We start from the raw sequence: 22,741 nt of genomic DNA, 5'->3' as shown, positions 1-22,741 counted from the left end.
CTTGCCCTGGTCCTAGAATCAGCCCTTTCTCCAAGGTGCCCTGGTTCCTTTCATTGGAGACGTTTGTTTACTTTTAACCAGCACAATTTCATTTCTTTAAAAAAAAATTTTGAAGCAATCTCAAACTTACAGAAAGGATGAAAGTATAAAGACATTTTTTTTTTTCTTGTACCATTTGAGACTATTTTGTCAGTTTGCTATCCCATCACCTAATACCTTAGTGTGTACTTTTTATGAACATGATCATTCTCCTCTAGATCACCACAGTACAAACATCATAATCTGGCAATTAACATTCATAGATTATAACCATTTAATCCTCAGATATACTCATGTTTCAGCCAATGTCCAAATAACGTCTTTCATAGCATGGAATTCAGAATCATGAGTTGCCAGTCTGCCATGTCTCTGTGATTGTCAGTTTTACGTATTAACTTAGAGAGTGTTTTTGGATGAGTAACATTTAAATTGGTAAACTTTGGGTAAAACAGATGGCTCTCTATAACGTGAGTGGGCCTCATTCAGTTAACTGAGGGCTTGAATGGAACAGAAATACTGACCTCCCCTGAGCAAGAGGAAATCCTCCAGAAGACAGTCTTTGGACTTCATATGCACCATTAACCCTCCTGGGTCTTCAGGCTACTGTCCCAAGTTCAGATTTTTGGACTTTCCAACCTCTGTTATAATGTGAGCCAATTCCTCATAATAAATTTATATAAATATATATATTTATATATATAAAATAAAAAATATATATATAATAAAATATATATATTATATATATATATATATATATAAAAAGGAACCAATATATCCTATTGGTTCTCTTTCTTTGGAGAACCCTGATTAACACAATTGCTTTCATCTCTGTCATTCTGGAATAGTTCCTCAAATTTCTTTAACATCTATGTCCTTGACACTTCTGAAGATTACAGGGCAATTATTTTATATTATGTCCCTTAAGCTGGATTTGTGAGATGTCTACTCATGATTAGATTCAGATTGGGCAGGAATAGCATTGAAGCCATGCTCTGTAGTTCTCATTGCTTCCTATCAGATTGTAAGATTTCTGTTTCATTCTAATACTGATGTTCATTTTGATCACTTAATTACATTGGTGTCTTTTAGCTTTTCCCCTTTATAATTTGTATGTATTTTGTGGAAAGATACATTGAATTCTGTAAAAATCTTACTTGCCAAACTTGGAATTTAATCATCTATTATAATTTACATTGGTGTGGACTCACAGTACTAGATTTAGTCATTGGATTATAATCTGTTGCTATCAATTTATTTTGGTGCTCAAGTTAGTCCATATTTGGCCAGTGGAAACCTCTTCAAGTTGGCTCCTGTGTCCTTTTGACATGTCCTCACATTACTTTCATTACTCCTGGCATAACAAGATGTCCCATAAAAAGACTTTCTAAACAAGACAGCATTGTTAATAATAGGCAAAGCAATAGGGAAATAATCATTCAAAAAAAAGAAAGGGGGAAAAAGGGATGCACTGCCTCTCATTGAAGTGAAAAGTCCAAACTCCTTAACATGGCATGGAAGAGAAACTTAAAGCAAGAAGCACTGTGCTGTATTTGGGTTTTAGTGAGGAAAAACTTTCAGGATTTACTTCATTAAAAAAAAAAAAAGTATAATGGGATCAGACATTTAGCACCATAATTGCAAACTGACATTTTTGCCTTTGAATGTAATGTACCTTTGGGAAAAGATTAGTAATATCACTGGCACTTCATTTATCTTAAGTGATGCAAATTTTGAACCATTATTAAATTTCAGAGACACCATTGTAATTTATCTAAACATGGTGTAAACATTCAAAACAGCTAAATCATATAATAAAAGGTATTTATAAATTCAAAACAAAACCAGAAAACCTGAAATTGCGCCAATGTCCAATAACAAAAGAGTAATTGAGATAGAGTCATCCAATGAAATATTACACAGCAGTGAAAATAAATTAACTACCACAAACACATCGATGTGACTCCATCTCACAAATGGAATGGTGAGTAAAAGAATTCAAGTCACTTTATGATTGCATTTATGTAAAGAAGCAAAAATGAACAGTGCATTATTTAGACATACATACATCTGATGAAAAAATTAAAAAAAAACAAGAAAATGGTAAACATAGAATTCAGAATAGTAGTTATCTTTTGGTGAGTGGAGAAAAGGCAATGTAATAAGACATGAAAGAGGTGAAAAAAGTTTCGGGTAATGTTCTTTTTCTTACAGTGGGTGATGAGTATATTAGTATTCAATTTGACTTTTATTTTTATAGTGTACCTATTTTTATAATCTTTGGTATGTACTCAAAATTTGGTTTAAAATGTTTCTATAAATTTGGACATGTTAGACAAAGTTCCTGTATTGTTTAATATAGTAGTCACTAACCACAAATGACTATTTAAGTAATTAAAAAGTTGCACCAGCCACATTTCAAGTGTTGAATAGCCATATAAGCTAACAGCTACCACATTGGCAATGTAGATATAAAAGGTTTCCTTCCTTGTGAAAGTTTTGCTGGACCACACTGGACATAATGACTGTCTTTGAAAACTCCCTCCCACGCTTGGATTTTCCCTTCAAGCTAGATTCCTGGAATCCAAGAGTAGAGGTGACCTGTATCTTGGGTACTGTCTTAAGTGGGATGCTTTACAGAAGTGCCTGGGATCCCCAGCTTATTCCAGAGTGGAACAGCCACAGTACTGTAGAAGCGATGCACAGGATAGGCTGGAGACAGGCCTCACGTCTCTGCAGCCACAGAATGATGTGGAATGGCCAGGGGCAGATAAAAGAGGTCAGAGGACCTGAAGGGCTTTGCATCTTTGAACCTAAAGTTCTACAGCCTGAATACCAGAGACAGATGAGAGTGCTGTTTTCTCCATGGATGCTGGAGGGTACTAGGGCAGAGACTGTTAATTCTCTTCCTAATCCGTCCCTCCCTAGCAAGAGAAGCTCAACAAGGCTTCCCAGGGAGAAAAAAAAAAGTCTCTTCCTGTCCTGTATTTAGATACATCCATGTGACTCAGATCTTCTCTCCGAGTTTATGTAGAAGGTTTTGTTAGCCTTTCTGAAAAGTAGGGCATGAGATCTGAACTCCAGTGTTTATTCCTTCCTCTGTCTTGTGGCCTAAAACATAGATGGAATGGTTAGAGCTTTGGCCTCTTTCTGGACTATGAGGATAAGGGCCACACTTACAAATGGCAAAGAAGCTAGCTGTAAAGTACCTGGATTTCTGATGCTTTTGTGGAGTGAAATAGCCATACTTATCCTGGCCTCTAGACCTCCAACGGCTTCCGTGGTGGCTCAGTGGTAAAGAATCCACCTGCCAACGCAGGAGATGTGGGTTCAGTCCCTAGGTCAAGAAGATCCCCTGGAGAAGGAAATGGCAACCCACTCCAATATTCACGCCTGGGAAAGCCCATGGATAGAGGAGCCTGAAGGACTACAGTCTATGGGGTCACAAAAGACGACTTAGCGACTGAACAACTTGACTTCCATATAAGGGAACAATATAACATCTATCTTTAAATCCTACTAGTTAGGGTTACTAACAGCCAAATGTCATGGCAATGACAATGGCAAGGGATGAGGTAAACAGAGCTTAGAGTGGAAGAAGAGAAAGAAAAAATGAACCCCAAAGATCTCAAATATCTAGTATTAGAAGAGAGGCAACAAGCAGATATGAGAGAATTAAAGGAGAACTTTCAAACAAGACTTTTGTTGTATTCCTTATAGAACTAATAACCAACATTAAAGTACTTTTCATTCTGTTACCCTTGTTAGATCAGTTAACACCAGAATTTTTTTTTTTATCCCAAAGACTCATATTAAAAAAATAAAATCAACTGCAACTTCTGCCTTAAAATTAACATCACGGGGACAGATAGAGTCATTGGTACACAAACTACTAGGAAGTCTTGACGAGGTTTATTGATTTTTCATTCATTTACTACTCCTTCATCAGTTTGGAGACTCATGTAAAAAGAGATTTGAAGGGAGGATAGGTTCATGAACAAGAAATAGCATGGTGATACCACTGGAGGTTGCTAGAATTGCCTAGCCTTTCACTTGGAGGCAATCCCTAGCAGGGGTGTGAGGCTTGGGACAAATTATTATGCACAATACCACATTCTGCCTTCATGCCTCTTACAGGGTTGTACACAAAGTTATTCAAGTCAAATCAACATGAACTTAATCGAAGGCAGGCTAGGTAGGCAAAAAGTCTACATGAGAATACCATGCACTTGAGTTGTATATCCGGCTGAAGAGGGGTTTCTCATTTCGAACCGCTTTCTTGACCGTAGCGCTGGTTATTGGACCACCATCTAATACCACCATCTCTATTTGAACTTAATTATCATTCCAGGTACCAGCTATACAGGGCTTTTCCTACCTTTTGACTGGGAAATAATAACTACTCTAGTTTATCATATGTCAGTTAATTGCCTGCTTAATTCTTCATTATGATTTTGGATCCAGACAGAAAGAATAAGAAATCATGAGTCAAATCAGTGGTTTGGGGGATTATCTTCACTACTGTTATTAGCTATATGAGCTGATTCTTTACTTTATAAATCACTGGGATTGCTGGTTGATTTTATTACCAGTTTTAGGTTGTGTGTATCCTTCTCATCCATTCATTAAATTTTAGTAGGAAGATGGAAGCTATTTCTATATCTGCTTGAAACCAAGCCCTGAAATGACATGAATGTTCTACTTAAAATACAAAAATGTGTATCAAGAAGAGATTAAGGAAAGTTATTTTTAAAATAAAAGGGCATAGTGAATACTGTCAGATTATTTTACTCCTAACAGACTAAAAAACACAAGTATGTGACAATTTATAAAATAGAAATTAATACTATTATAGCTTTTTAAATTTATTTAAGTCAACAATTCCTGACCATTTTGGAATTCTGCACTCATGTTAACTGCCACTCTTTCTCCCTAATGCAGATGATAAAATCTGAATGATATATTGATGGAATTTTGATACATAATACAAACTAAATGGGTCCTGCCAAACATAAAGTCCAACAAAATCTTATATAACAAACCATTAATATGGGCTATAGTCTTATTCTCCTTTCTGCACTTTAAATTGTTTATTCTGAATTCCTTAAGGAAAATTTAAATTAGATTTTGAGATTCCAGAGTTTTGCAAATTTCTGCAACTGTAAGAAAAGGACTCATTTGAAAAGACCCCGATGCTGGGAAAGACTGAAGGCAGAAGGAGAAGGCGGAGACAGAGGATGAGATGGTTGGACTGCATCACCGACTCAATGGACATGAGTTTGAATAAACTCCGGGAGTTGGTGATCGACCTGGAGGCCTGGCCTGCTGCAGTCTATGGGGTTGCAAAGAGCTGGACACGACTGAGCGACTGAACTGAACTGAGGAAAAGGACAAGGTATTAATCCTAACTTAAGACAGTGAGCGCTTATCATTTTCCCCATTCCCTTTGGGGTGGTTTATTTGGTGAGGATCTTCCTGTGACTGTAGAAGTATAAAACCCATCAGATACGGCTGTAAAATAAGCATGATTATTCCATAGTACAGGAGGTCCTAGTTTATTTTCTCCCTTCGCTACCTTCCACCGGCGCTGAAGATCAAGGCTTACTTAGCTAAGCAGATTTACAGGGTTAAGCCTGAAGGCTGGACATTATTGGCAGACCATATGACAAGAAATATTAATTGGTACAGTGTTTACAAATCACAGGGAGTGAATTTCAGATCCTGAGTTCCAGACTGATGCGATCCCTACTAGCGTCCCCATTTGCCGCCATGCTCAGGCTGGGCTTTGCACAGGGGTCCCAAGGTCCAGTTGCTTTTGGAATCCGCAGCCTCAACCGACAAAATACGGGTCTGATTCTTAGCTTGTGGAGAGAGTGAGGCGGATCTCAGTGAGACGTGTTGCCGAGGAGAGCCGCAGCTTTGTTTCCCCGGGGAAGGGCAGGCGTCCTCCGGGCGCCACTGCCCCGCTTGGCGAACTGCCTGGGGGCTGCCTGGATCCCCGAGGCGGCGAGGTCTGGCCCCATCCTCCTGGCGGGGGGACGGAAGGCGAGCCCCCACACCTCCCACCCGAGCCCCAGCGCGCACGCTTCCCCACCGCGCGGTTCCCGGGCCCGGAGCCTGTTCACGCGCGCCGCCGCCGAGGCGCCGCAGGCCCTCCCCGCCCCGCTTCCTCGTGTCACTAGAGCCGGCCGGCCGCTGGGGGCGCTGTGCGGCCTGGGGAGCGCCGCCCCCTCTTCCTCCGCCTCCTCCCTCTCCTCCCTCTCCTCCGCCTCCTCCCTCTCCTCCGCCTCCTCCTCCTCACTACAGTTCCCACTCTCTGGGTGGGGGCGAGCGCGTCCGGTTTGCAGGAACCTTTCGGAAATGGCAACTGGCGCGGTGGAGGTGTTCGGGCTCCCGGAGGACGAGGTGAGGGGGACGCGGGACTCCGGGCGGGCTTCCCATCGCGCTGCCCGTCAGCGGGACTGGAGGAGGGGGCGGCGGCCAGAGGGGCGGCTGTCAGCGCCCGCCTCCCTCTCCGCTGGAGCCGGGAGCGCGCCGGGCGCTGTGGGGACCCCCCGAGACGGCCCGGCTCGCACAGGCTTGTGGGCGGGGGCGTTGCTTTCGGAAGCCGCGTTTTCTTCGTGAGCCTGTGGACTCCACACCCCTCTCTTCCCTAGAACCGCCGCCTTCCTTGTCAGTTTCCTTCAGGAAGTGATGAGGAGGGGGCCAGGCAGCCCTCGGCCTGAGTGCGCGGGGGCACGCGCAGCACCCCGCCTGCCCCTTCCTGCCACCCCCAGCCGAGTACGCGTGAGCTCCGGGAGGGGGTGGGGCGCATTTCCCTGGAGCTTAGCATCCCGGCTGTTGATTAGCCTATTCTGGCAAAGAGAAGCCCTTTGGGCTTAACTTTATGGACTTTGACCTGAAGGCTTCCGAGAGAAGTGTCATTAGTTTTTTTTTTTTTCTTTTTCTTCTGATGTCCTTTTAAACTCTCTTCGACGAGATGGGGCTGGGAAAGCAGGGAGATAGATAGATTTTTTTCCCCCTTCCTATTTAGCAACAAGTGTCAAGTGTGGAAAGTTCATGCTCTGTTTCCCTGGTCTTCACTGGTATTTTACAGATGAAGCCAAAAAAGTATAAATATTTAAAAGGACTTGCCACAGCTGTTCAATCTTAAAATTCTGTGATTTGAGAAGGCAAAACTGTGTCTTATTAGCTAAATAACTTATGCTGGTTATGCCTTGTGCTTATTAAAAACAAGCTTATTTGTAAAGCGTAGTTCCATTTTAAATGAGATGGGGCTTCCCTGTGTTAATTGGTGATTGTCTCAAAAATGGGAATGGGTAGAAAATGAAAAGGATGTCTAGTCTGGATGACTAGTCTGGATGTCTAGTCTGGATGACTGGTTAAATTTTGCTCACAAGAAATATGAGCATTCTTGCTGATTGAATAAGCTGTCACATGTACCTGTTATCAGGATTAGACCCAATTAACTGTAAATCCTTCAGCCTAATTTAGATTAATTATTTAGATTGTTCTAAGTGTTGTAATAGCGCTTTCTCTTGGTAACTTGGTATCTTCAGCCTCTACAAAGTATCTTTATGTTTCTCTTGAAAGTTTTGGGTTTATAAGCAGTGGGCAACTTGTTGATGCAAGCAAGTTATCTCAGAGTGTTTTGAGAATGATTATGTGATGCAATTAGAATTGAATTTCTTAGTTATTGCTACCAGAGGAGAAACAAAGAAGTGGTGGACAAATGGTGGCCTCTTGGCAGTCCTAAGGAAAGACTGTCAGTATGTTACGGCTGAAGATAATAGTCTAGCTAATGTCCCATTATTGTTCTGTAGACGAGATCAGAAGAAAATAATGCAGTGTTGAAACTGTGATAGCTTTCTTCTTATCAGATCTGTCTCCCTGCTTGCTACAATAAACTGCTCAAGGCAGATAATCTCAGACTGGCATCCAACTCTATCAGGCTGGCCTTGGACTTTCTTTCCCTGTTGTTGTTACTACTCAGAGGTAGGCTCTGCTAGTCCAGATTTCTCATCTCAGTTTCTTCCAGCAGAACCAGTTGATCCTAGATATCATCTTGGTGTCATTCAGTCTGTTTCTCTCTCCCTCCATCCCTCTCCCCTCTTGGTACAGATCTATGTTTTCAGTTATCTGCTTCTCACATCATTCTTCTTCCCAACTGAGATAAATCAAATTATGCCAGTTGGTGGGTGGTCAGTCAGCAGCGGGTACTAAGGGCCAGAAACTCTGCCCTTTGAAATGAGGTTTTCCTAAACTGGCTGAAGGATTTGTACTTCTGGGCACTTTCATGGTGTGGGGCCCACTCTGTTGGCACGGTGGGCGTCCTGGTTGTCAGCCTCATGACTCAGATTTCCCTCCTGATCTCTCTGTTCCCTTTTTCCTCACTGAGGAAGAGTGAGATAGGAAGATAAGAGACATGATAAAGTGTCATCTTCCACTTCTTCCAGTGTAATTTGGGTTATTCATTCAACAGACACTTTTTAGCAGTCTGTTCTGTATTGTGCAGTATGCTAGGCACCAGGTACACAGATAGAAAAAAAAGCTGCATCCGCCTGTTTTGTGAGAAGCTCATAGTCTGTGGGGAAGACAAAAATCACTTGTATTCTGGTAGAGATTGCCATTTCATCACTATCATTTGCCTTTTATTTTCTAATATATCACAAAAGTAAAAGCAGGCTTAGAAAATCACCCGCTCATTCCTTTTATTTTTTGAAGAAAAACATTGCAGCTATGTCATTTTCTAAAACTCACAGACTAGTCTTGAAGTAGGCAGCCCTCTGCTGTTGGTTATAAGTGAGATAGGTTTCCTGTGGCAGCAAAAAGAGATGATTATTTTCAATTAGAGACAGAAACAAAGAGAAAAATGAATGGAGATGGGATAGACGATGGTGAGAGAACTGTAATTTAACCAGTATATACTGGAGAGCCACTGAGTCACACTGTATGAGCATGTTAGTATACCAAAATTTAGGTCATTATAACTCTCTCACTTGTCAGTGAGTTTTAGCTCTTCTTCCAAATTTAAGTGTCTTTGAGTAAGAGATGGTCCTGGCTCCGTGTACAGAATTTTGTCGTTAAAGTTTAATAAACTAAAAAAGTAGTGTACTTTATACCAAATTTGCTCTGACAACCTCTTTTTAAAAAGTATTTATTTATTTGTTTGGCTGTCTTAGTTGTGGCATGCAGGATCTAGTTCCCAGACCGGGAATTGAACCTGGGCCCCCTGCATAGGGAGCCCAGTCTCAGCCACTGGACCACTAGGGAAGTCCCTCTGACAGTCTCTTGGGATTAATAGTAGTAGATAACCCCCACCCAGCTGTGGCAAGTATTGTGGTATGCATGGGGCTGGCCCCTCAGCATCCTTTCCTCTTCATTTCAGTGGACTGCCCTGTTACACAGAGGCTAGAAAGCTAAACACTATGTTTCTCAGACTCTTGCATTTAGCCTTCCAGAAAGAGGTGGTGAAACAGTTTTCCCAGTGAGGTACCCCTATTTGAGATGGGGAAGGTGCAAATAAAGTGATGCTACATAACTTCATGTTTCTTTGGCTTTTTCTGCTGACAAGCATAGTCATATAGACATTGAGTTTTTCTAACAAAAGTCTTTCAGTGCCCGATAAGTTGTTTTGTGGGCATTGGTAGGAAATTACAGACATAGTGGTGGTGGCGGCTTCCTGGCTTCTGGGTGGATTATGTTCGTAAAGTCAGCAGGTCTGCTGGTGGCTCCTGATAGCCTTCCTTTCTCAGATGTGGCAACTTCCTGGGTAGGCCAGTTCTGAGTTGTTTTTGGGTCCTCTGAAGGCACAGCTTAGAGCCTACCTCTCCAGCTCTTTTGGAAGCACCTAATTCCCTGTATGAGCTTCTTTCTTCTGAAAATATCTAGAGTACCTTCTATTTCCTGCAGCTGAAACCTGACTGAAAAGGAAAAGAAAAGAAGGAAATAAAGAGGAAAGGATTGAATCTCCACTGCCAGTTTGGGAGTAGAGTTTGCACATACAGAAGAATGGATGTCTCTGATGCTGACATCTATGACAGTACGTAAGCAACAGGGTTTCTAAGAAGTGCATGTTCTGACACTTCTAGACCCACTGTCACTGAGCAGAAGCAGATCCTTCCTGCCCTGGCATCACACTGAGCCTGAGAACCGAGTGCCCAAACCTGTATTCACTGCACACAAAGGAGGAGATGCACAGTGTACGTAGCAGCCGTGTTTGTGTCTAACCCAGTACTTCACTTGTTCTTTCCATCACTGCTTTTTTGCACTTCTTTAATTCCGGCATCATTCTCATTATTTTTTGTGGGTTTCCATAGGAACAAAGAAGTAGATAAATATAGTTCATTTTTAATAATTTGCTTTTTGATTATGTTAAACCAACTGAAAAGTTGGAAGTACAGTACAAAGAACTCCAAATCCTCCTAAAGCAGATTCTCCATCTGTTGATATTTCACCATAATTGTTCCATAACCTTTTAATTGCCATTTTCATTAGTCTTTTTTTGGAACCATTTGAGGACAACCTGCAGACAGGATTCCCCATCACCACTAAATACTCTTTATTTTCCTAAAGGAAGAATGCTTTCCTGCATCACAGCCATCCAGCCCTCTAAGCTAGGAAGTCACCATTGGTATGACACTACCACCCAATCCACAGGTCCCACTCAGTCTTTGACCATAGGTCTAATAATTTCTCTTCTTTTGCAATCTAGGATCCCATCCAGGAGCGTATGTTGCATGTACTTTGTATCAGTTCCTCGGTCTTTCTTATCCTTAACAGTTTCAAGGAGCACAGGCTGTAAAACCTGTCAATGTTCCTCAACGTGGATCTGTTTACTGTTTCCTCAGGATGATGTCAAAGCCTTGGTTTTGGTGCAGGAATCATTGAGTTAATACTGTATTCTTCTCAGAGTATACCTGTTGATGTTCCTCAGCTTGGATCTGTTTACTGTTTCCTCATGAAGATGTCAAAGCCATGCTTTTGGGGCAGGAATTATCGAGTTAATACCATATTCTTCTCAGGGTATATCAAGGGGTACTTGATTTTGGCTTGTCTCATCATCTCATCATCGTCTAACCTTGATCACTTGGCAGTTTTGGTGTCTGCTAGGTTTCTTCTTGGTAATGTTGCTGTTTTCCCTTTATAATTGATTGGTATTTTGTGGAGGCATATTCAGAGACTGTGGTAGTATCCCATTCCTCATTCATCAGATCTGCATCTGCTAGTCTTAGTATCCATCCATGACTTCCACCTGAAACAAATGCTGCTGTTTTTATTTCCATTTTTATTAATTGATGTTTTGTGTAAGAAGAATCTTTTCTTTCTTGGCCATTTGCCATCCATTTATTTATTTGTATCAGCACGGGCCTGTAGAATCCCACCTATTCAATGGGTTGTAATTAATCTCTATCCTTAAATATTTTATGGCTCATACTATCTTGGTTTGGCCAGTGGAAGCTCTTTCAAGGAGGTTCCTGTGTCCTTATGGCAAGTCCCCATCATTCTTTGAACTCTTCATTACTTTTCTGGCAGAAGATGTTCTAGCAGAGCTGAGCTGAAGTCGCTCAGTCATGTCCGACTCTCCAGGGGAAGATGTTCTAGACTCCTTTTATGTTTTGCCTGGTCCAGCGCTTTCTGGGATCAGCCATTTCTCCTAGAAACACTGGTTCATTCAGTAGGGAAATGGTTTTTAGAAAGGGCTTCCCTGGTGGCTCAGATGGTAAAGAATCTGCCTGCAATGTGGAGACCTGGATTTGATCCCTAGGTTAGGAAGATCCCCTGGAGAAGGGAATGGCTACCCACTCCAATATTCTTGCCTGAAGAATTCCATGGACAGGGGAGCCTGGCGGGCTACAGTCGTGGGGTCACAAAGAGTTGGACATGTCTGAGTGGCTAAAACTAAGTGAAAATTCTGAGTTTCATTTTCCTCATTCTATTTACTTATTTGCTTAGTCCCAATTTACATATGTTTCTGGTATAAGTGATCTTCCAATCATGCAGGTGTGTCCTCTGTCTGCCACTTCTGCACCCTGCCTTTAGCTCCCTGCGTCCGTGGGTGCCAGTGGGAGTGCTGCCGTGTATGTCTCTGCTGTCTTCCTCTCTCTCCTCTGAGTCCCATTCCAGTGGCATGCTACTGAAACCTCTCTGTGTGGCCCCTTCCTCTTCTCAGTTCCCCATGCTGTGGACCTGCTGCTCATGCACCTCCATGCACCTTCCTGCTCCCCCCAAGCTCTGCCTGAGGCCTGCTGTTGATTCCTCTGCACCAGGAAGAGAAGAGAAGGGACTACATTTTTTTTTTAAACAGCTGACTGTCAACAATTCATATATCACATGGGAATAGAATCTTGGAGGTACCCTTTAATTACATCACGTAGGGAGAGGAGGGGTATAAAAATTGGAATTTGACTAGGTCGTAATTATGGCCCTGTCCCTTACAGGACACCTGGCATAAGTTTTTGACATTTGTCAGAACAGGATATTTAAGTCAGCTATTTGCCTACCTCCTAGCTCTATCTGGTATTAAGAATATTATATTCTACCACACCTGGAGACCTATAAGATTGCTGATTCGAATTGCTAAACTCACTGTTCTACTGAATCAATGTTACTGACTTCTTCCTTTTTGAAGCTTCCATTTAGTCTGTATTCTGTCCCAATCCTGTCAAAGTTTTAAGAGGATAAATGAACTGAAAGGTTAAGAAATCTTCAGATAAATGCTGAGAGAAAGACACAGAACAAACAAATACAAAAATGTCTTGATGAGACTTTTGTGAAATAAATATATCTGTAGCATAGCCTCCTGGCCTGACTCAAATACTTGACTTTCCTTGAGTGAGCCATGTTGGAGTGATGAAAAGATTAATGTGGACAAACAGTCATGTCAGTATAGATAGAATGAAAATATCCTCCTCCAGGGTGAAAGAGTCGATTAAAATGTAATCATAGTTGCCTTTAATTGAATACATGCTATACACAGATCTCCAGATTCTGTGTTCTTTATACTTTGTAATTTTCACAACTGTCCTGTGAAACTAGGTACTGCTATCTTCATTTTACAGATGGGAAATCTGAAATTATGATTTGCTCAAGGACTCAATCTCAGTAGGTAGCAGATGTAGGATTGAAACTCAGAACTCTTTTGTACCAAAGTCATGGTCTTTCCTCTGTCCCACTGCAAATAGTCGCTCAAATAAAAGAAATTAACAGAAGAGATTCTTGCTCAGGAAGAGGATGAATGAAACATGTGCAGAATTAACTTGTATCTATTCCTCTGTTCTTCTGAATCTTCTTTTTTTTTTTATCTTATAGCCTTTCGGTGGACCTATGAAGTACTTGAAGTCTGTATTTGCTTGAAAAATACTTGTTGAACATTTAATATATATAAAGCATTTGAGTCAGACCATTTGGTTATAATGAAGGAAAACAGACTTTACTGAATTTATAGCCTAGAGGGAGAGAGGGTCATTAAATATATAATCACACATCAATGTTTTATAAATGTTACAAAGGAAAAGGTGTGTAAGATAAAAGTATATAACAGGAAAAAAAAAAAAGAATTAGTCTTATAAGGAGGAGGGGAAAGAATATGAGGAAAAGCAGAGGAAGCACACTAAGGATGAATAGTAGTTAGCCAGGCAGGGAAGAGGAAACGCCTTTTAGGTAAACAGAAGTGCATGTGCAAAAGATGAAGTGGAGATGACCATAACGACACCTCAAGTGTTGGAGAAAGAGGGACGGTATCAGGAGTTGAATCTGGAGTGGAGAGCAGACCCCAATGAGGCACGGCCTCAGGGCCATTTATTAAGGATTTTGTATGGGATCCTAGGGCTTCCCAGGTGACACTAGTGGTAAAGAACCTGCTTGCCAATGCAGGAGACATAAGAGATGTGGGTTCAATCCCTGGGTCAGGAAGATCCCCTGGAGAAGGAAATGGCAACCCACTCCAGGATTTTTGCCTGGGAAATCCCATGGACAGAAGAGCCTGGCAGGCTGTAGTCCATGGAGTCACTAAGAGTCAGAGACGGCTGAGGGATTAAACATAGCACACAGTATTCCATTGTATGAATTTACCAGATGTTTATGCACCCTGCTTTTGATGGACCCTTCATTTGTTTCCAGGTTTTGGCAATTATGAATAAACCTACTGTGAACATTCATCTATAGATCTTTTTTATGGAAATTATATTTTCTACAAATATAGGATATCAACTTGATATGTTTTCTTCCAGACATATTTCATGTATAAATAAGCATTGGTATATGTGTGTGTTAAGTCGCTTCGGTCATATCCGACTCTTTGCGACCCTATGGACTGTGGCCTACCAGGTTCCTCTGTCCATGGGATTCTCCAGGCAAAAATACTGGAGTGGGTTGCCATTTTCTTCTTCAAGGGATCTTCTGACCCGGGGATCAAACCTGTATCTCTTATATCTCCTGAATTGGCAGGCAGGTTCTTTACCATTAGTGCCACCTGGAAACCCAGAAGCATAGGTATGGTGTAACACATTTTAAAGTAGTGTTGAGATGTAAGGTAATGATGAGCTTCTTTTGGGGGGAGGTTAATGATGGAATAAAAAAGTTACAGTTCTTAAATGAGGAATACTCTTGCAGCTGCATTAACTATAGCACTTCTCTTTCTTACCCTCATGCTCTTTACCTGCAGTTCTAAATTTTAGTATCCTTCATAATCACCTGCAGAGTTTGCTAAAACAGACTATTGGCCCATCAGTAGTCTATTTTCAATAGGTTCTGAAAATCTGAGTTTCTAAAAAATTCCAACGTGATACTCATACTACTAGTCCAGGGAATACTTTGAAAATCTCTACTGTCTCTTAAATCTAAGAATTCTGGGTATTCTAGTTTATTGTGGTCATGATTGCCAAAAACTCCTGAGGAATTTTGTTCATATGTAGCAAATATATAGCAGTCATATATATATTCCAGCATTACTAGGACAGACCTGATTTCATTTAGTTTTCAATAAAGATGATCTAGCATTTATATTTTCATTTATATTTATACTTTTGTAAAATGTTTCAAGTAAATTTACACAGCAGAGAAGGAAAACTGCCATCAAGTCACAGGTTCCAATATTTAATTTGGGAAAAAAGTTATATTAAAAAAAGTTAAATCCCTCCCTCCTACCCTAGTACATTTTTTGTTATGTAAATATTCAGTATTTATATTATTACACTATGTAGATATGGTATTATTCACATCTGAACCATTGTACCATATTTATAATTATTGTACATTTTTGTTTGCTTTCATTTTCTGTACAGCTGTCACATATTAAGGGAATCCTGGCAGTTCAGTAGTAAAGAACCCACCTGCCAGTGCAGAAGATGTCTTCTGCATTGGGTTCAATCCCTAGGATCGTGAAGATCCCCTTTAGAGGGGGAAATGGCAACCCATTCCAATATTCTTACCTGGGAAGTTCCATGGACAGAGGAACCTGGTGGGCTACCGTCCTTGAGATCTCAAAAGAGTCAAACATAACTGAGCAACTAAACAACATCACAAATTAAATTGCAAGCTGCCTGAAAGCTTTACAACTACTCACTGTGTTTATACATACACACATATGTAATGAATGCTGTCCATTCCCTTTTCTGCATTCTTGTTAGAGACAGCTTCTTGCTATGTTGCATTCCATCTGAACGGCTTGCACTCTACACCTGTCATATCACTATTGTCTGCAGGATTCCGTTTATCAGCATTGTGAGAATTCTCTTGATCTCTTTTCTGTGTTGGATCCAATGTTTTTTTTTCACCTCTTGTCTTCCTCTTTCCTGATTTATTCTCATCCTTTGTATGAGTGGGCAGTTACTATTCACTAGAGCATTTCACAATAGGGTTATCTGAACCTATCATTGTTGGTTATCTGAGCCGTATCAATAAGTGTTATCTGAACCAATCCCATAGTGGTGGGATTCTCACATACAGTATATACCCCCAACCCCTTTGACTTCCTCACAGAGAAGTCTTCCAGTCTTCTGGGCTCAAGAAGTGAAGGGGCTGGGAGCCTACTGTTTGTGAAGATTTTCCCTTGCTTTTAATTTGATACCTTATTCCTACTTTCAGCTACTTCAGAAAGATTTGTTGTTAATCAAGAATTTATCATCCCCTACTGTTTGTCAAGTAATCTGCTGAGTTCTATAGAGGATGCAGAGAAAACATAAAGATGAGTTTCTTGGTCTTCAAAATTTCACAATTTTAATAAGTGAGAGAGACACATAGTTTATTGCCTCAGATACAAGATGGTATGTGATAGATGCTATGTAATTGAGCCTCTAACAAAGAGAAGGAAAATTCATATCAAGAGTTTCAGAAAAGATAGCATTTGGTCTTTAAAAAGTGGACAGGAGTTTTTTTAAGAAAAAAAAATTAAATTTATACCAAACCTTTTAAATTAAATTTTCAAACCTTTATCTCATTATTGTGGGTAGCTATTTTCATTGTTGCATATTTACTTTATCCATCTGAATTTATGATTTTATGGAGTTGTCACAGAATAGATAACATTTGGCAACTTGATTATTCCAATTAACATTATAATTATTTTCTGTCATTAAATAATATTAATAATTCCATTTTTAATGGTCTCTAAAGAATCTGCTCAGATGATATAGGACTTTTAACAATGAAGGGGTAGAGGATGGGGAAGTATCTCCCAGGCAGAGGGACTCCAGCGTGTATAAAAATTCAGAGATAAGTAAACACAGGACATGTCTTTTTTAAAAAGTAGACTGGTGGGAGTGGGCAACGAAAGGAGGGGAAAAGGATGAAGAGGTTCACAAAAATTCTCCCAAGACCTTTGAGAGATGGAAAGACTTAAAGCTCTGGATTTCCTGTTCCTGGTTTTTATTTATTTATTTGGTGGGGGAGGTTGACAGAAGATTAAGGCATAGTTAATCACTGTTTTCATGAATTGTAGAGAAAATCTCAGCCTTTGGAAAGCTGCTTTTAATTACTGAAGCTGCCTGCATTGATAACACATTACCAGTTTGTTTCTCCCTGTCCTTGAAAAAAGCCACACATCTTTGCCTGCAATTTTCAAACTTTTCATTTCACTTTCAAAAATCAGTAAAGCTCCCTTATGAGTGAAAGAGGGGGAGATTCCAGCTTTAGTGAAGAGCCCTGGTCTACTTGAGGATAAAGTCTCTGTTTTGGTTAAAGAAAAGATATTTCTTTTTTTTTGTCTGTTTTTTACTCATTTGAGTACTATCTAGAATTCTGTTAATAGTACTTTTAGTGTCACGATTCTAAAGTTACTGAAGAGTTTGGTCTCTAGTTGCAACATATATGGCCTTCTTCATTTTCAAAGATAATGTGGGTGTGATCTCTGATGGTGGATGTGATCAAAGAGAGCAGTGGGGACACTTTTTTAGCATAAACTTATAAAATGAAATTATATGAATGCAAATATGAAAATAAATGGTATTTCTTATTTAGTTTCCTGAAAAAATCTTAAATCAATGTAGCTTTACATCATTTAACCACAGCATCTGAAGTAAGTAGTTCTCATTTTTGTGGTTGTAAAATGCAAGGATAAAGTTTAAAAGTTAAATGTGTCTGTGACTGTAAGTTATTACCCCTTGGAATTGTTTTTATTTAATGCTTGCTACATTTCTTCAGGAGACTTCTGGGGGATAGTTTCAGTAGAGGCTAATGTAGGTGATTTTTAAGTCAGGAGATGGATTAACAGTAACAAATATGGATCAGCTTTTTTTAGAAGGGAATGATAATTTCTTCCCTCAATTAAGATCATATACAAATCACAAACAATTGTTTACACTTAGAAAAGATAAGATTATCAAATAACATTATTTTCTGAGGGCACCTTTGATTATACTTTACCGCTTGAAAAAATTTGTATTTATTAAGTCATCCCTGAAAAGATATCTGATTTTCAGAATCAGTCTTGGGAATTAGTACCAACTTAATAGAGTAGCCACTTCCCATTCAACTAGTATAGGAAAATTCAGTTGTAGGGCCAATGGAATATTTTAATTGACCTAATTATTCAGTGACCTTCCAGGAAAAAATGGTAGTTCTGTAAATCTCTTCAGATTTTTGGAAATCAGTCCCCACAGAAAACAGAAATTTCAGTTTATGTTTTCCTCTCTGATTTTCAATTGCCTTTATTTCTGATGCTTGAGGATTTCTCTTTTTACTTGCAAGATTGGCTGTGTATTTAATATTTGGTGATGGAGAAAAGTTATAAAATATGTAGTATCTCTAGTCAAGGATTTTTGTGTTATATGAATTTGTTGTCTGAGTTTTGTAGCTTTGAGGATATTTCTGTTATCATATTAATTCACTGAAACTTCCAGGAGTGAGGGTGGTTCTAAGTATTTAGAAATGGAAGAAGACTGAAATAAATACCTATGATATGTATGTTATCCCCCATCCAGATTTCTCCTCAAAAAGGAACATGACCTACTACTTGCTGATGGGCTATTTTACTATGTTTTAGAATTTTTATACAGTTTTAAAAGGTTAGTTATTACAAAATATTGGCACCATTCCCTGTGATGTATAATACGTCCTTGAACCTATCTTATACCCAGGAGTTTGCTACTCTGCCACCCTTATATTGCCCCTCCCAACTTTTCCCCACTGGAAACCACTAATTTGTTCTCTGTGTCTGAGCCTGCTTCTTTTTTTGTTATACTCCAGTGGTTGGTTGTATTTTTTTGATTCCACATATAAGTATATCATACAATATTTGTCTTTCTCTCTATAACTTATTTCACTTAGCATAATGCCCTGCAAGTCTATCCATGTTGTTGCAAATGGCAAAATTTCATTCTTTTTTTGTGGCTGAGTAGTATTCCATTGTGTGTGTGTGTGTGTGTGTGTGTGTGTATCACATCTTTTTTATCCATTCATCTGGCTGATGGAGTAATTTTAGAATAGAACCAGTTGGGTTCCTCTCTGTTAGACAACATTTATTTCACATTTGTTGATCTTATAAATGCTACTGTGAAACTGTTGGCCTTGTGTACGTCAGTGATAGTTTATCTAGGGCTTATATCTAATAGTGAAATTCCTGGGCTATTGATTTAGAGCTTTCAATAGATATTGCCAACTATCTCTTCAAAATTACTCTCGAACAGTGTATTAGAGTTCTCGCTTGTGTTTGTATTGGCAGCACATACACTAGAGATCTTTCTTATTACTGGTGAAATTGAGGATCTTTTCATGTGTTTATTGACCATTCTGTATGATTTCTTATATTATGTTGTTTAAATATTACTTTGTGGGTTTTAGGAGTTCTTTATATATTCCAGATGGGCTTCCATGGTGGCTCAGTAGTAAAGAATCTGCCTGCAATGCAGGAGATGCAGGTTTGATCCCTGGGTCAATCTCCTGGAGGAGGAAATGGCAATCCCCTCCACTAGTCTTGCCTGGGAAATCCCATGGACAGAGGAGCCTGGGGGGCTACAGTCCATGGGGTTGCAAAGAGTCAGACAGGATTTATCAACCAAACAAAAACAATATACCCTGGATAATCATAATTTGCACTTGGTATATATATTTTAGATATTTCTACTCTGCGTGTCCTGTTGTTTTTTCATTTTGCTCATGGCATCTCTTTTCACACAAAGGATACATAATTTTAGTGTCAGATCAACAACTTTTTCGATTAGAGTTTGTATTTTTAAAAATTCTTTCTTCAGTGTCAGAAATATTCTAAAATATCTTAAGAATTTTTTAAAGTTTTCTTTTTCATTGTTAAAATTTGATATATCGGGAGTTTGTTTTTATATGTAGTATAACATAGTGATCAAATATTATTGTTTACTTCTTTACTCATTCTCACTCCTCTGTATGAATTTTAGAATCATTTAAGATCTATGAAATAATTTAAGGAGGAGGGGAGTTGGAATTATATTGAATTTGTAATTTACTTTGGAGAAAACATAATAATATTAAATATTTACTTCCATGAATATAGTGAACTTCTTCATTTATTTGTATTTTCCTTATTTTCTTTACTTACAGATTTTATCCATAAAGGTCTTGACATTTTTTCTTAATTTTGTTTCTCTGTATCTAACAGTTTTGCTTATTTGTGAATTTTTTAAATGTGCATTCTGTTTTATAGTATTTTCACCCACCTTTTTATTTTAAAAAATTTCAGATCTTTGGGACAACAAAACAATAGTGTAATGAACGCTTGATTACCCATCAGTCAGATCCACAAATTGGCAACAGTTGGTTATTCTCTTTACTTCCATATACACACACATTCACTCATGTTCAACTTTTTATTTGCTGAGCCATTAAAGAGTGAGTTGCAAACTTTATCTTACTTTATCCCTAAGTACTTCAATGTGTATCTCTTAAAAATAAGACATTCTTACATAAAACCTCATCATGCTATTATGATACCCAAGAATTTTAATGTTTCATACATTAAAATATCAATACATTATAGTTTTATTTAATATATAGTTTATTGAATGGCATTTTAAAAATAATTTTACCTGTCTAAATAATTATTACAAATGATTGTGAACTCTGAATTTTGTGTTATCTTATACCTAGCAAAAATGATGAATCCATATAAGTTCCAGTAATTTGGTTTTGGATTTTCTTGGCAACAATGATACATTTTTGCTCATTATAATAATTTGACTCTAGCTTCTTTGGGTTTTCTTTGTAGATAATCCAGTCATTACAAATAACAATACAATTTTTATTTTTCTCTGTATACTTTTAGTCATATTAATTCCTGAAAAAAGATTCTTCCAATTAATTTTAATATCCTGTTATCTTATTTGGTATGTATATATTTAAAGATATGTGTCTTAATTAAGTTATACATTACATGAAAATAAAATATAAATTTTTGTATTTTAGGAAAATTCCCGAATTGTGAGGGTAAAAGTTATAGCTGGAATAGGCCTTGCCAAAAAGGATATCTTGGGAGCTAGGTAAGTATAAGTTGGGATGTAATTTTAAAACTTTGTATTAATTAATTATTTTTTTCTAACTTTGGTTAGATGAAAAATTGAGTGATATTGTTAGTAAACTGTTATATGAAGTTGGTTGTAACCAGTTGGTGGTTTACCAAATTCCTTGATATCTGAATTACAGAATATGTGAAATTAGGCAAAGGTATAACTCAGAAAGGTAGTTACAAGGTACATTAGTGAGTTCTGTTTCTGGGAATTAGTAAAATTCTGACTGACTAATCCTGTATCAGTTAACAACCATAAACTGTGAACATATTACTGAAAGCAGCAACTTAAAGGCCGTGGAGAGTGCAGAGCAGGTAGAGTCTAGTGAGAGTCTAGTGAAGAGTCCCTGTTTGGAGGTGGGAATTGCACTGAGTGAGTCTCCAATTTATGAATTAGTCTGAGGTCACATGGAGTCAGAACATGGAAAAATTATAATATTCATGCCCTAGGAAATCAGAAGACTTAATCTGGAGAAAACATAGAGTGGTGAGGATTCTGGAATGGAAAGAACTGGAAAGGAGATTCCCAAACCATGTCTACTGTCATTCCTTGCTGACCCTGAATCACACATATAATAGCAGATTGCAGACAACTTAACTAAGGACAAAAGATCAGAACAGAGACCAAAGGTGCGGCCCAAGAAACAGAGCTTGTGGTTCTTGTCCAAGTAAGGTAATGAATTACATGATAGAATTAAGTGAAAACACAAATTCTCATCGAACAGAAAATGCAGCATCCGCAGTCTCTACAACTTAACATTTATAATGTCTAAGATAGAATCCAAAGCTATATAATCTATAAAAAAAACAGGAAAATGAAACACATTCTCAGAAGAGGAAAAATATGTGCTCACACAAGTCAAAAGATTGAAAATCTCAGGAATAAACTAGAAACAATAAAAAATGAAAATTCTAAAACTGAAAAATATAGTATATTAAATTAACATTCTTAGATGAAGTTAACAGCAGAATGGAGATGAAGAGGAAGAATTAATTAAACTTAGAGGTAGAGCAATAGAAATTATTTCTCAGCAGGAGGTGAGAGAGAAACAGATTAAAAAAACATTTAAATGAACACAAAGAGAACCTCAGGGACTTGTTAAATAATACCACACAGTCTAACACACATGTAATTGGAGTCCTAGAAATAGAGGAGAGAGAATGAGGCAAAACACTGTTTTAAGAAATAATGGTCATATTTTTTCCAAATTTGATGAATAACACAAGTTTATAGTATCAAAAATCATGGAGCATAAGTACTGAGAAGAACATACTGAGGCACATAATAGTGATACTGTTGAAAGCCAAGGATAAAGGACTGACAAAGGACTCAGAGAATGACAAATTATATACAAGGGACCTATGATTCAATTGACTACTGACTTCTCACCAGAAACTACAGAGCCCAGATAAAAAATGGGACAATAGAATAACTGTCAACCTAGAATTCTCTACTATATTCAGAGAAAATATTCTTTGGTGTGATGACAAAATAACAACATTTTCAGATAAAAGAAAACTTTGAAACTTTGTCATTAGCAGACCTGTACTCTAATAAAATCTAAAGGAAGTTCTCCCAGGTAAAGAGGGTAGATAGCAGATGGAAACTCAGATCCTTACAAAGGAATATAGAGCATCAGAAATGGTAACCATCTGGAAACATCTGAAAGACTTTTTGCTCTTTTCATCATAATTTTTTAAAAAGCATGCCTGTTTATATCACAGCTTATT

General features: G+C 38.6%; 1 protein-coding gene across 6 annotated transcripts in view; it reads left to right on the top strand.

The window, feature by feature from the left end:
* Positions 1-6,288: 6,288 nt before the first annotated feature.
* NEDD4 (NEDD4 E3 ubiquitin protein ligase) overlaps positions 6,289-22,741 on the top strand; it is a 132,794-nt gene continuing 116,341 nt past the window's right edge. Inside the window, exons 1-3 of one of the 6 annotated variants that reach the window (XM_061157215.1) lie at positions 6,327-6,441; positions 12,209-12,389; positions 20,911-20,984. Coding sequence is in view for 1 of the 6 variants with exons in the window: in XM_061157213.1 (XP_061013196.1) it covers positions 6,397-6,441; positions 20,911-20,984 (119 nt within the window). In the remaining 5 variants the exon portion in view is untranslated. Of the gene's footprint in view, positions 6,442-12,208; positions 12,390-20,188; positions 20,338-20,910; positions 20,985-22,741 lie in introns of those variants that run through there. The other 5 variants (XM_061157218.1, XM_061157216.1, XM_061157213.1 and 2 more) reach the window with 5 other exon arrangements.

Source organism: Dama dama, chromosome 12 (assembly GCF_033118175.1).
Source record: "Dama dama isolate Ldn47 chromosome 12, ASM3311817v1, whole genome shotgun sequence".
Classification (NCBI taxonomy): domain Eukaryota; kingdom Metazoa; phylum Chordata; class Mammalia; order Artiodactyla; family Cervidae; genus Dama; species Dama dama.
This window is presented reverse-complemented; position numbering and strand designations above follow the sequence as displayed.